The following is a 15,350-nucleotide window of genomic DNA, read 5'->3' on the forward strand; positions in this document are numbered from 1 at the left end:
TTTTCTGTTCCTGTTCTTAAAGTCATAAGAAACGAGTGAACGGTGAAAAATAATGTTCTTCCAATTCTTGAACTAATGCATACAAACATAACAGACTTAATCTTCTGTGCACGTATTTAACATTTTTTTCGTGTAAATTTCGTATAATCGTCAATTTTTTTTTCAATCGGTCAGTGTTGTTGTGAAAATATGGCAGGTAATTAAAGTTTGTGTTTTGAAGCTGAAGTTTAACGATGGTCACCTGTTTGTCAACAATCGACAAAAAATAAACAAAAAAAAGCATGGAAAGAGAGCACGTGTTTAATATGTAAATTCAGATAATAGTTTATTTTAAGGACATCCATGCGTATTGTGATCACCGGATTTTTACGAGATGCGTCACACTGAGGTCACTTTGCATACAGAAAATATGTCGGATGAATTGCTTGGGGCAATTAAAATAAAGTTAACTTTTTATGAATAAATTAAAGAATTTTCTTCAGAAAAAAGTATATGTACATAAGTTTTATAATGAAAACAGTCCAATGAGTTATAAAAAACATATGCATTATTTTTTTTTATGTGAGGTTTCTTGTGACTTTAACAAAAACCATTGTTGAAGAATTAATTATGTTTCTCCCATACTGTTCTACTACTGAGGCCCCTCATGAGGGGGTCCTAGTAATCACATAATCACCATTTTTTTGCCAATATAATCACATAATCATTAAATATTTGCTTATCTTTAGTAATCAAATAATCATAAACTAAAAATACAGTCCTAGGTAATCAAATAATCATGAAATATTTGGCTTAATAATCAACTAATCATTAAAAAAACGGCCAAGTAATCACATAATCAAAAACCCCATGAGGGCCCTCACTACTGTTTTTCCACAACAACAAAAATTATAAGTGTAGGAATTTAATATTTTGTTCCCCACACTTTTATATTTCTATTCATCACAAAAACAATTGTGGAAGTATTAATAATGTTTGTGCCATACTGTTTTACACCTGTTCTTCCTAAAAACCATTGTGTAGGAATCAATTTTTTTTTTAGCCATACTGTTCTGTTCCTATTTTTCACAGAAACAATTGTGGAAGAATTAATAGATCCTTCATAATACAAGTTCATAGTATAAGAAATATTCTGTATTTTTTTCCACATTGAACAAATATTACAGTATTTATTTCTTATAGAATAAAGGGTATAGAATATTGGTTCCAACAGCAACATATATTATGACATTGTTTATAACAAAGTTTCCAGGGGAACAAATATATGTTGACATTGCAAGCAAACACATTTAGAGGTCAACATACAGAGTTCAACAGTAAACAAAGCTCTATACAATGCATACATTTCAAGCTCTGTATTGACCAGAAATCATCATTTTGTTGTCTTATCTTTTCTCTTACATCTTTTTTCCATAGTAAAAAATCTTATACAGAAACGAAGAGAAGTTGTACCAGAAACTGAAGGTAAATATAACTATAAAAAAATAAAATTGAGAATGGAAATGGGGAAGTATCAAAGAGACAACAACCTGACAAAAGAACAGTTTACAGCCAAAGCCATATAATGTATGGTTATAATAACAGACCCCACACATTTAAAAACATACGCATTTTGGTGTGAGATGATCTTTTCATGCTCTTCAGAAAAAAACTTTGTAGAAAAATTGATTATTTTCCATTACACATCGAACATCCTTTAAAATGATATATGACTATGTATTAGATGTCAAAATTCAATTATGACATAAAATGTTCTTGCATTCCTCTGAATTTTCTATTGTGATGTCATGAAAAAAGGTGACCATGCATGACTGATAACATCATAATGAAGGAACAAATCTTTCTATAGATAATTCTAATAGAAGGATTGAAATTGTCTATATATATTGTCATTTGAGAAACAGATTTCACCACCAAATATCACATCACATGATGTAGTCGTACAATCTATCTTATACAAAGATGCAAGATAAGATTTATACAACCATCATGCTTACACTTTCTTTTACTCTTTTTCCTAGTAACAAATCTTATACAGAAAACAGCCGAAACTTTACCAGAAACTAAAGGTAACTATGTCTATAAAAAACTATTTCATGGTTATAATACAGGGGTGGATCCATCCATTTTAAAAAGGGGGGTTTCCAACCCAGAGTAAAAGGGGGGATGGGAAGGGGGTGTTCCAACTATATGTTCCCATTCAAATGCATTGATTAGCAAAAAAAAAGGGGGGTTGATATATTAGGCCTGAAGATGAAATTGTTTGCAGATATGCTAAATCGCTGTCTAAATCCTTTCCTCCATTGATTTCTTTTTTCCATACTTGATTGGCATAGGATTTTTTCAATAAAAAAAAAATTGTCAGGTTTAAAGTAATAATGCATAGTGAAAACTAATATTTCATCAATGAAATTCCAGTCAGATCTTCGTATGAATATCCTTTTCACATTAGATACAAATTATATTAAGTCGGAGAAAGATTTTTCTTAAGTAAAACGTTTCAACTGAGGCACTACACAGGCATCAAAAGGCGTCATTATGAAGGAAAGTGTTAAAGGACAACTCTACGATAGATCCATCCTTTGTTTAACAAATTTGCAGATTTAACATTGTTGTGCTGATATCAGGAGTAGTTATGAATAAAGTATGAGTTTACAGCTGTGTATCACCTTCACTGGTGAATCAATGGATGGGTTTGTTGTAGAGTTGTCACTTGTTAAGACTTACATATATAAAGTATATATATTGACCAGAAATTATCATAATTGTTTTCATATCTTGTCTACTATTTTTTTTTTCATATAGAATTTGGTCTGACGAAAAATCAAGCAATAGCAGGTGAATATAATTATAAAGATAGAATTGTTTTATTTGCCGAGCTGAACATATTTTTTTGGGGGGAGAGATCCATTTGTGCCACAACTTTTTTCTCCAATGCTACGTTTGCTTTAAAATTACATTGTATCATTTGCGCCAAAAAATAAAACATAAGAGTGTGCCAATTAGAAGAAAAATGACTTCCATCCTCCTTTTTCGAACTTGAAACCGGCAGTTTACTCGGCAAATGTTTCCTTTTCTGAAACATACGATCTTCATACTGCCCCTGCATGGGTACTTCCCAATTTAATGTATGTAGTAGCTTGTAACAACTTCACTTTATTGTACAAAAAGACAAACATTAAAGGATGAAATGCATAAAACAGTTCATAATAATTCCTGTGGAATGCTTCTTTTCCATTACTGATAGATAGAGTTTCAGCCCATACAGATGCTGATGGTGGGACAACAGCACTGTGTCATCAACATATGTGGCTAAAACATAATCAGCAAAAGCTTCTTCTCTTTTGGCATATCTTGTATTAAATATTCAGCAAAGCAATAAGTTTTCTTCTCTCTCTATACATGGACTGTCTAATGCATTTTAAGTCATTTCTCTCCAGATGCTCATCTTCATGTTGAAATATCTCCGAACATATGATACTTTTTAGGCCAAACATAAGAATAAATATTAAATCATATATAATTATGATAGATATGTGTACAGGTAAATTGGCGCAAATGAGTTCCGAATATTGGTGTAATTGATACATTTAAAAAACAAAATTTGGCGCAAATGATACCCTTAAAACAGTTATTGGCGCAAAAGGACTACTGCCTTTTGGGGACACTTGTAGAATTGAAAAGGCTGATAATTGTCACATAAACAAATAGGTGTTCTAATCTGAATAGTTACTTATTAATTAGTCAATTTAGTGATGTACATTATTTTAAAGTAATCTTTCCTATATGTAATTGCTAACATGGTTAGGTCTTACAGATAATTTCCTAAAGCATGTAGAGCAAGACTTTAGTAAGCTTGCTTGCTTTGTTTTTATATTGTACAATCATTAGGATAACACCCAATTAAATTCAAATATTATATATACAGGTTAAACTACGCCTACATATATTGTTTCAAGATGTCAATCATTTTTACAAAGCTTGTATAAACAATTATACAAACAAAGCAAGCAAGCCAACCAAAGTTTTGCTTTACATGCATTAGGAAATCAGCTATAATACACAATGTATTAGTTATATATATTTGATAAAAAAAAATGAATTCTTTTGCTAAAAATATTTTAAAAGTTCAACCAATCTAGACAAATCAAAGTATGTTGATAATACTTTTAGTGTATGTCTTGAGGTGGTACCGTACACTACAGGAAGATAACTCTGTTAAGTCAGCTAAACGTTTTGATTACATTGTATTGTAAAAGGAATATTAAGCTTCTCGATGATCAAAATTGGTGTTTGTGAAACTGCTTTATAACCAGTGTAATTTTTCTGACAAAACGGTTGTTTCAAAATTTTTGAAATTTTATATTTTTGTTGAAGGGTCAAATTAATTACATTAACAAAATTTTATGAAAATTAAACGAGCCAAATTAGTTTTAGTGAAAGTGTTGGGTACCACCTTAAATGTATTGCATTTGTGTTTGAACACTGATTTTCTCTTAAATTGATGCGAATATTTTATATTACCTAGTATTGCTCAGTATTACCTAGTAAAACCCAGGTATTCCCAGTATTTCCCACTGGGTTGAGCAATACTCATAAAACCCAGGTTTTTGCCAACCCTGTTAACTATGTGCATATTCTGGTAAAAGACAAATTAAAAATAAATACAATAGTAGTTGACACCTTCCATTTAAAAGTGCATCAGTGTCCGGCAAATATTTAAATGGGCTGGAATAAACTTATTGCAATTCCAATAAACATTCCCAGAGTGTTTGGGAATTTGTGTGTGACATATTGAACATTAAAAAATAACTTTAAAAAGAATATGAGTAATTTTTTACAATTTATTTGATAAAATTATGTTGAATTGCAACTTTGACGGAATAGCGCTACTGTAATTTATGAGGTCGTATTTGAGGTCAACAACTGCCTGTAACCTATTAAAATGACGACTATTCATGGTTACAGTATATTTCTTCACATGTCAACCAATCAATAACGGTACTTTTTAATCACTGGATGATTATAAATATGTCAATTTTTTTATTGGATCTTTTCAAAACAACTGTTCTGTCAGCTATTTTGTCGTAAGCCATCTGACTTTAGCTATGTTCAACTTTGACTTTCGGTGTCATTCAGTGCAATAATTAAACAATTGCAACTTTGGGCGATTCATAAATACATCACACAATGAAATTCATGGACGGTGATTGTCAACATCAACAGGTACATTTGTAAGCAGAAAACTTTTTATTTTTCATCTGTCTGTCAATATTTTTTTACGTTGGCAAATAATGACGATTGAAACGTGTTATTAAAAATATCATTTGTAACAGTTCCTGTTACCAATAATTTTTGTCGAGCCTTTGACTTTAGTCGAAAAAGTGAGACTAAGCGATCCTACATTCCGGCGGCAGCGGCGTCCACAAATATTCACTCTGTGGTTAAAGTTTTTGAAAATTTAATAACTTTCTTAAAATATTCTGGATTTCTACCAAACTTGGACAGAAGCTTGTTTATGATCATAAGATAGTATCCAGAAGTAAATTTTGTAAAAATAAAATTCCATTTTTTCTGTTTTTTACTTATAAATGGACTTAGTTTTTCTGCGGGGAAACATAACATTCACTCTGTGGTTAAAGTTTTTACAATTTGAATATCTTTCTTAATCTATACTGGATTTCTACCAAACTTGGACAGAAGCTTGTTTATGATCATAAGATAGTATCCAGAAGTAAAGTTTGCAAAAATAAAATTCCATTTTTCTGTTTTTTACTTATAAATGGACTTAGTTTTTCTGCGGGGAAACATAACATTCACTCTATGGTTCAAGTTTTTAAAATTTTAATAACTTTCTTTTACTGTCCTGGGTTTGTACCAAACTTGGACAGAAGCTTGTTTATGATCATAAGATAGTATCCAAAAGTGAATTTTGTTAAAAAATAAATCCATTTTTTCCGTATTACACTTTTAAATGGACGGTTTTCTGCCAGAAAACAACACATTCACTCTGGTTATTTTTTTTAAAAATTAGATAACTTTCTTATACTATCTTAAATTTGTACCAAACTTGGACAGAAGCTTGTTTTTGATCAAAAGTTAGTATCTAGAATGGAAATTTTGTTAATTTTTGGTACCTGTGAATCTGTATTTTACTTATAAATGGACTTAGTTTTTCTTCCAGTTAACATTACATACAGTCTGCAGTTAAAGTTTTTAAAACATTTATTCCATTCATAAACTATCCTGAATTTTTTACCAAACTTGGACAGAAGCTTCTTACAATAAAAAGATAGTATCAAGAGGAATATTTTTATTGATTGTTTTCCTCATTTTTGTTGAGCCTTGGAGTTACAGCAAAAGTAGGCAAGACACTAAATTTTACACACACTATCCTGTAAAATGTTTAAGAAATAAACCTGCTCAAATCGCCTTGGAGGCACATATGGAATGATTTGTGATTGCGATCGTCAAATTTTGACAGATTTTAATTTTGTGATCATCAACTTTTGACAGATTTTAATTTTGCGATCATCAAATTTTGACAGAACTTTATTTTGCAATCAAATTTTGACAGATCTTTTTGGCCATTGTCATATTTTGACGGACATTATTTGTTCATTCGTCAGAATTTGACAGAAATTCTTTTGCTAACGTTTTAATATGACAGACGGTCATTTTTAGCTCACCTGGCCCGAAGGGCCAAGTGAGCTTTTCTCATCACTTGGCGTCCGGCGTCCGGCGTCGTCCGGCGTCGTCCGTCGTCCGGCGTCCGTCGTCCGTCGTCGTTAACTTTTACAAAAATCTTCTCCTCTGAAACTACTGGGCCAAATTTAACCAAACTTGGTCACAATCATCATTGGGGTATCTAGTTTAAAAAATGTGTTCGGTGACCCAGCCAACTAACCAAGATGGCCGCCATGGCTAAAAATAGAACATAGGGGTCAAATGCAGTTTTTGGCTTATAACTCTAGACCCGAAGCATTTAGAGCAAATCTGACAAGGGGTTAAATTGTTAATTAAGTCAAGATCTATCTGCCCTGAAATTTTCACACGAATCGGACAACCGGTTGTTGGGTTGCTGCCCCTGAATTGGCAATTTTAAGGAAATTTTGGTGTTATATGGTTATTATCTTGAATATTATTATAGATAGAGATAAACTGTAAACAGCAATAATGTTCAGCAAAGTAAGATCTACAAATAAGTCCCACATGACCAAAATTGTCAGTTGACCCCTTAAGGAGTTATTGCCCTTTAGAGTCATTTTTTAACAATTTTCATAAATTTTTGTTATCGTTTACAAAAATCTTCTCCTCTGAAACTAGGAAGACAAATTTAACCAAACTTGTCCACAATCATCATTAGGGTTTCTAGTTAAAAAAATGTGTCAGATGACCCGGCCAACCAACCAAGATGGCCGCCATGGCTAAAAATAGAACATAGGGGTAAAATGCAGTTTTTGGCTTACAACTGTGAAACAGAAGCACTTAGAGCAAATCTGACATGGGGTTAAGTTGTTTATCAGGTGAAGATTTATCTGCCCTGAAATTTTCAGATGAATTGGACAACAATTGTTGTTGGGTTGGTGGCGCCGAATTGGTCATTTCAAGGAAATTTTGCAGTTTTTGGTTATTATCTTGAATATTATTAAAGATGGAGATAAACTGTATTAAGCAGAAATAATGTTCAGCAAAGTAAGATCTACAAATAAGTCAACATGATTAAAATGGTCAGTTGACCCCTTAAGGAGTAATTGCCCTTTATAGTCAATTTTTATCAACTTTTCCTAAATATTTGTAATCTCTTACAAAAACCATCTCCTCTAAAACTATTGATTGATCACAATCATCGTTATGTTATCTAGTTTAAAAATTGTGTCCTTTGACCCTTCTCGTAAACCAAGATGGCCGACATGGCTAAAATAGCTCATAGGGTAAAATGTAGTTTTTAGGTCATATCTCTAAAATCAAAGCATTTAGAGCAAATCTGACAGGGTAAAAGTGTTATAAAGTTAAAATCTATCTGCCCTGAAATTTTCTGATGAATAAACTAGACTGCAAATAATGTTTAGCAAACTACAATCTACAAATAAGTGGCTATGGCCAAAATTTTCAATTGACTCCTTAAGGAGTTATTCAGGCCTTAATAGTAAATTTTAACAATTTTTAGGTATTTTTTGGTAATCTTCTCTGCTAAAATTGCAATAGAGAAATTCAATAAAAAATCCAAATCTACTAATGAAATGGCAAAAACAATAATTTGATAATTCTATAACATGAAAAAAAAACCACATCAATTCCTGATGATCGAGTTTCTTTGTTCACATGGAAAATGATGTCACAACTATGATCCCTAACAATAGGTTGAACCACAGAAATGTTTTAGTATTTTGGTTTCATTTTCAACAGATTCAGAAATTTATATGATGTTTGAATTCCAACAATAATTTATACAGACTGCATCCTCCTTCACAGGTAATGCCTGCCTCATATTATTATTTCGAACTTTAATAGAATAACAGAAATTTTAGAGCTAAATTAAATTTAATCAACAACACAAGATCTAAAACTTAATAAATATTGTTCAAAATATCAATTAACTATTAAAAGATGTTTTTGGTCATTTAAAAAAATATAGTTCTTCATTTTATCAAGGATTTGAACAGTTAGTCTAACATAATACAAATCCTTGATTGTATATTTTCTTAGAAGTTTAGGAAAATATTTTTTTAATTTAATTGTGTCCCCTGATCTTATTTCCTGGGATAAATCTAATATAAAGTATTGGTATTGAATTAATATTTAAGAAACATTTGAACCATACCATTTACTTTACAAGAATGAAGACTATATTTTCAGTGTCATGAGTTTTAGTTTGTTGTACTTTGTTGTTTAAAAGTTTTTTTGTGGTAATAAGATATAGCCTAAAGAAACTCTTCAATGAAAAGTTAGAATATTTCCTTGCCTTATGTGAACAGTCTGAGGTACAGTAAGAGTTTGCATAAGTTTAAAAATATAATGGGGACTCACAAACTGCTTAGTATTTTTAAAATATATAATCATATAGATGAATAGGATTAATATAATTAAAGGAATATTCATATTAGCTAGCATTCTTAATTTGGAATGTAAAATGAAAGTATAAAATAAAAATGACGATCATGAAAGTCATGAAAAGGAAGCATACATTACAAATAAAGGACAGCAAATAATCTTAACCTGATTGAAATAGCTTAGTCATTTAAATACTTTGCTGTTAATATTTATTTCACTGTGTTGTGCAGTTGAAAATAAGGTAGCATACAATTAAAAGTATCTAATTTGCAAACACTTGTAAATTTAGCATTTTTTTTGCATGTTCCCTACAATGTCAATATTGTTTTATAACTTGTCATCTGGAAATAATTCCAATGATAAGGTGTTCTATAATTGGAATTAAATATGAATAGAAGAAGAAGAAGAAGTTGTGGGGAAAACATTCTTGTAAAAGAGAAGGATGAAGTTAAAACATTAGTTTTCAATGGATATATTTAAATGTTTGATAAATAATCATTATAATTGCATTTAAATTAATTAAAAATATTTGAGGCATTTGTGTTCTGTTGTAACTTGTGAACTGATATACTTGATTTGTAATTCTACAAATTAAAAATTGAAAGACATTCTCGCTATTATTTTTATGATTTCTAATAGTATCTGACTGTAAAAATAGGATCTATAATTAGTGATAGATCAATGAAATTATGTACAAAATGAATTGCTATCAGTTCATATCAGTTTGGTGACTAATATATGAGGCCCTGCACCTTTGGTCATGGTCATGGTCCAGTGACTTTGTATGAAGTAGTAATTTTTATGGCCCAGCAACAAAGTTGTCGGGGCCATATATTTTTACCCTTGTCCATCATTCCATCATTCCGCAACATACCTTTTATACATGTACATTCTTTTTTTCGTAACACCTTTAGATATTGGGCTGATATTTGCTATATGAGTTAACCTTGATGAGTTACAGATCAAATTTAAGTTCGTTCTACTGCGCTATTTTTTTCAGTAAATTAAGGCCTTTGAACTTTGAAAAGTTGTTTAAAATCACAGTTATACAGACTTTATTTTTTAAATGCCTTCAGATATTGGGCTGATTTTTCGTATGTGAGTTAATCATGATGAGTTTCAGATCAAGTTTTAAGTTTTGTTTCACTCCGCTAATGTTTGTCAAAATTACAGGCTTTTGACTTCAATAAATTTTTGAAAATCACAGTTATACAGACTTTTTTTCTAAACGCCTGTAGATATTGGGCTGATTTCTGGTATAACATGATAGTTAACCATGATCAGTTACATTACAGTTCAAGTTTAAGTTAAGTTCCACTCCGCTGATTTTTGCCTAAATTAAGGGTTAAAGACGTTGAAAATTGTTGAAAATTAGTCTTACAAACTTTTTTCTATCGCCTTCAGATATTGGGCTGATTTTTATTATGTGACTTGACCATCACGTGTAACAAATCAAGTTTAAGTTTTGTTAAGCTCTACTAATTTTTGCCGAAAATTACAGGCTTTGTAATTTATAAATTGTTGAAAATCACAGTTATACAGACTTTTTTTCTAAACGCCTTTAGATATTGGGCTGATTTTTGGTATGTCACTTAACCCTGATGAGTAACAGATCAAGTTAAAGTTTAGTTTCACTCCGCCAAGTTTTGACGAAAATTAAGGGTTAAAGACTTTGAAAATTGTTGAAAATATCAGTTATACAGACAATTTTTCTACACGACTTAAGATTTTGACTTGATTTTTTATATGTGAGACTACCATCATGTAGTCTACATATGTTGTTGAAATTGCAGATTTTTCAACTTTTTATTTCAATATTACCTTTTTTTCTCCTATTAGTTCAACAGAAAAAGAGTAACTTTACAAAAATGTATGCTTCTTTCGAAAGCAGATTGTGAGCGTAAATAAAGGGTGACCCCATCTTTTTATGCCCCACCTACGATAGTAGAGGGGCATTATGTTTTCTGGTCTGCGTCCGTCCATTTGTCTGCTGTCCGTTGTTTTCTGGTCTGTGCGTCCCGTCCGTTCGTCCATCCGTCCGTTCGTTCGTCCGTCCATCTGTCCCGCTTCAGGTTAAAGTTTTTGGTCAAGGTAGTTTTTGATTAAGCTGAAGTCCAATCAATTTGAATCTTAGTACATATGTTCCTTATGATATGATCTTTCTAATTTTAAAGACAAATTAAACTTTTGACCCCTATTTCACGGTCCACTGAACATAGAAAATGAAAGTGCGAGTTTCAGGTTAAAGTTTTTGGTCAAGGTAGTTTTTGATGAAGTTGAAGTCCAATCAACTTGAAACTTAGTACAAATGTTCCCTATGATATGATCTTTCTAATTTTAATGCCTAATTATATTTTTTACCCATTTTCACGGTCCATTGAACATGAAAAATGATAGTGCGAGTGGGGCATCCGTGTACTTTGGACACATTCTTGTTATTTTATATTTTTTATTAAGTATAAGATAAAGTTCATTTGAAATGCACCAGCAGTACCAATTTCGTGAAGCTAAGTACCTTTTTTTGTACATTAAAAAAAAAACCCACAACATAATATTAATTATTATTAAAAAGGACATAACATAACTTTGCCTTCCTTAGCCAAAGGCAACATATTTAGCAACTATAATTGCACTTTGATATATTATTTTATTCCAAAATATGAAGCATATCATGCTGAGTTCACACGTAATTCGAATTAGTTTTTATGGCATTCGGAACATTTTGCGTCCTAATGTCATTTCTCATTCAAATTGCAATGTTCGTCAAATTCGCTTTACTGTGCTAAGGACGTTATCTTTTAATTTGTATTAACAAAAAGGTAATGCGAATTGGATAATTCGAATTAAAAAAGAAGAGTATGTGAATGCGATTAGCGAATTCGATTCGAATTGAACGTATGTGTGAACGAGGCATCAGTTTTCTAGATACATCTTTAGGTATATCTATAAGTATGTCTAAACAAGTGACAACTCTATGGCAGAAAACACATATTATATTCATGATGTATTTAAAGTTACTAATCATATTAGCTCTCATTATGCAATTGTTCATCTAGCCTTTCTTTTATCGCATTATGCATTTGTAACATTTTGTCCTCGTGATAATATATTATTTGCATATGTATTTATAGATTTTTAAAGATGCCAAGAAGAAAAAACTGGAGGGCAGCAGAGGCTAAACGTGGTGTGAAAAACCCCCAGAAAAAGACACTGACGGACTTGACTGGGGATACTGGCCCCATAAACAGTACTAGAATTGACCTTGACATGGGTGATACTGACACCATCAACAACAGTATCTCAAATAACATGGGGGATACTGACCTCCACACAAATATAAACAACAGTAACTCAAATAACATGGGGGATACTGACCTCCACACAAATATAAACAACAGTAACTCAAATAACATGGGGGATACTGACCTCCACACAAATATAAACAACAGTAAGTTGAAACTACTTGAAAAATCTGAATTGAATAAACTTGAAATATCTGAACTGAATATACTTGAAATATCTGAATTGAATGAACTTGAAATATCTGATTTACCCAAACTTGAACTATCTGAGTTGAATCAAAACAGTAATAATAACTGTGCAAAAGAATGGAATCAAAACAGTAACAATAACTGTGCAAAAGAATTGAATGAAAACAGTAACAATAACTGTGCAAAAGAAACTTGTCATATACAAACAGATTTTCTGTCAAATGAATCAAACAATAGTTATGCAAAAACAGATTCTCAAAGTAATATCCAAACTGATCTGTTGCAAAACCAAAATGAACATTATAAAAATAACTCAGAAGAAGAGCTATCAAAATATGTCAATTCTTTTAATGCAAACTTTGTTAAATTTGGAACTTTTGACCAGTATGCCATGCAATTTGCTGATCAAAGCAGGGGAAACCAATGTACATGTAATTGTTTAGTTTTCTTATCACTTTCTTCTTTAAATTTTGATTCAAATACACTGAACCTAGATTACATTTTAAATAAAGGAGATGAAATTTACAGGAAGCATGTTCAAGAATTAACAACACAAGGATTATTTAAAAATATGCTTTTGAATTTTGATGAAATTCCTGTCAAAATTGAAATTCCTGAAGGGATTTTTATAATTAACAAACAAAATATTCTGTTTGGTATAGCTTTACAGTACCAAGAGTTGACTGGATTTCTCTCATTACAAGAAGCAATTCAAAATTGTATTAAGCAGTCAAACAAATTTCTTATAATGATTGGAGCCATATGTTCGGCAGTTTATTATTATAATCATATATACTATTTTTTTGACACTCATTCTCATTCAGAATGTACACTGAATAATCCATTAGATTCCTCTGGCAAAAGTATTTTGATTGGATTTGCTGACTTACATGACCTCCTTAGTTACTTGTATGCTTTTTACACAAGTTTACAAATTGATTTAGACTCTCAATTTGAAATTTTACCTGTAAGTATCAGTAGTAAAGATACTGACAAAGATGTGACCAAGCAGATTAAGAATTATTTCGATGATCAGAAACTAAGGAACACAAAACAAACAAAAAAATCCTACCAGTATATAAAGGTACCGAAATTTGTATATATGAAAAACTACATGCAAAATAGAAGAAAAAATAAAAAATTCAAGGAAAAAGAATTAAATGCAAAAAGATATTCAAGAAAAGATAAAAATTATAGAAAGACTGAAGCAGATCGAAAGAAGTCTCAGAGAGATAATTCTGATACAAGACAGCTTGAGAGACAAAGAGAACTTGCTGCTAAAAGAGAAGTTAGAAAGGATGAAAATTACAGAAGGGCTGAAGCAGACATTAAGAAGTCTCAAAGAGATAATTCTGATTTAAGACAGATAGAAAGACAAAGAGAACTTGCTGCTAAAAGAGAAGTAAGAAAGGATACAAATTATAGAAAGACTGAAGCAGATAGAAAAAAGTCTCAGAGAGAAAATTCCAATATAAGACAGATAGAGAGACAAAGAGAACTTGCTGCTAAAAGAGAAGTAAGAAAGGATACAAATTATAGAAAGATTGAAGCAGATAGAAAAAAGTCTCAGAGAGAAAATTCCAATATAAGACAGATAGAGAGACAAAGAGAACTTGCTGCTAAAAGAGAGGCTAGAAAGAATGAAGATTTCAATAAAAGAGAACTTGCTGCTAAAAGAGAAGTAAGAAAGGATGCAAATTATAGAAAGACTGAAGCAGAAAGAAACAAGTCTCGGAGAAAAATTTCCAATATAAGACAGATAGAGAGACAAAGAGAACTTGCTGCTAAAAGAGAGGCTAGAAAGAATGAAGATTTCAATAAAAGAGAACTTGCTGCTAAAAGAGAAGTAAGAAAGAATGATGTTTTCAAAAGAAATGAAACAGAAAAGAAAAAAATTGCCAGACAAGATGAAGACTACAGAAAACATGAGTTGGAACGGGACTACCACAGAAAACAAGAATATAGGTCACATCCAGAAAATTTAGAAAATGAGCGTTTGAAGAAACAGAGTTCTAGACAGAACAAACTAGATATAGACAGATGTTATGATACAACAGTTAAAAGTACTAAAAGAAAAAACATTGATTTCACAGATCATGAAAAAGACCTAAAAAAGAAAAGAGTTCAAGGTATAACCCTTGATGCTTGCATAAGAAATTTTAAAACAAAAATTAATCATGGTCCTACATATATATGTACTTCATGTCAACAAACTTGGTTTTGTGATTCTGTAGTTAATTCTAAAACTGTCAAAATGAACACTCCTGCTAACATGTCTCATTGCTTTACTAATTTTAAATCTGTACAAGACATAGAATGGATATGTCATACTTGTCTCAATGCAATTAAAAAACAAAGAATTCCTCGATTTTCAATAGCCAATAAAATGGGATTCCCCCAAAGACCAAAAGAACTAATTTTGTATCCTTTAGAAGAGAGACTGTTATCATTAAGAATTCCTTTTATGCAGATTCGACAGTTACCAAGAGGTGGACAGTTATCAGTTAAAGGCAATGTTGTAAATGTGCCTGTTGAAGTTCAACCTACAATAAATTCACTTCCACATACATTAGAGAAATCAGGTACAATATCAGTTAAACTGAAGAAGAAGCTGGAATTCAAAAAGTGTGATTTTAGTGAAAATGTGAGACCATTTGCTGTCATTTGTGCATTACATTATTTGATGAGAACAAGTGACTTGTACAAGTCTTCTGGAATAGAAATAAATGAGGATTGGATTACAGAAATTGCAAAAATAAATGAAGCAGAAACACATGAAAATGAAAATGAAAAAAATAGTACAGA

General features: G+C 31.2%; 2 protein-coding genes across 4 annotated transcripts in view; both read left to right on the plus strand.

Annotated features, from left to right (window-relative positions):
- The window catches only part of LOC139489785 (uncharacterized), a 324,072-nt gene that overhangs the window by 288,720 nt on the left and 20,002 nt on the right, over positions 1-15,350 (plus strand). For all 3 annotated transcript variants that reach the window (XM_071276613.1, XM_071276614.1, XM_071276615.1), the window contains 3 exons: positions 1,417-1,464; positions 2,022-2,069; positions 2,806-2,838. In XM_071276613.1, the coding sequence (XP_071132714.1) occupies positions 1,417-1,464; positions 2,022-2,069; positions 2,806-2,838 (129 nt within the window). The remainder of the gene's footprint in view (positions 1-1,416; positions 1,465-2,021; positions 2,070-2,805; positions 2,839-15,350) is intronic.
- The window catches only part of LOC139489793 (angiopoietin-related protein 6-like), a 141,508-nt gene that overhangs the window by 44,220 nt on the left and 81,938 nt on the right, over positions 1-15,350 (plus strand). The gene's annotated exons all lie outside the window — the stretch shown is intronic.

The sequence above is a fragment of the Mytilus edulis genome, chromosome 9 (genome assembly GCF_963676685.1).
Source record: "Mytilus edulis chromosome 9, xbMytEdul2.2, whole genome shotgun sequence".
Taxonomy (NCBI): Eukaryota; Metazoa; Mollusca; class Bivalvia; order Mytilida; family Mytilidae; genus Mytilus; species Mytilus edulis.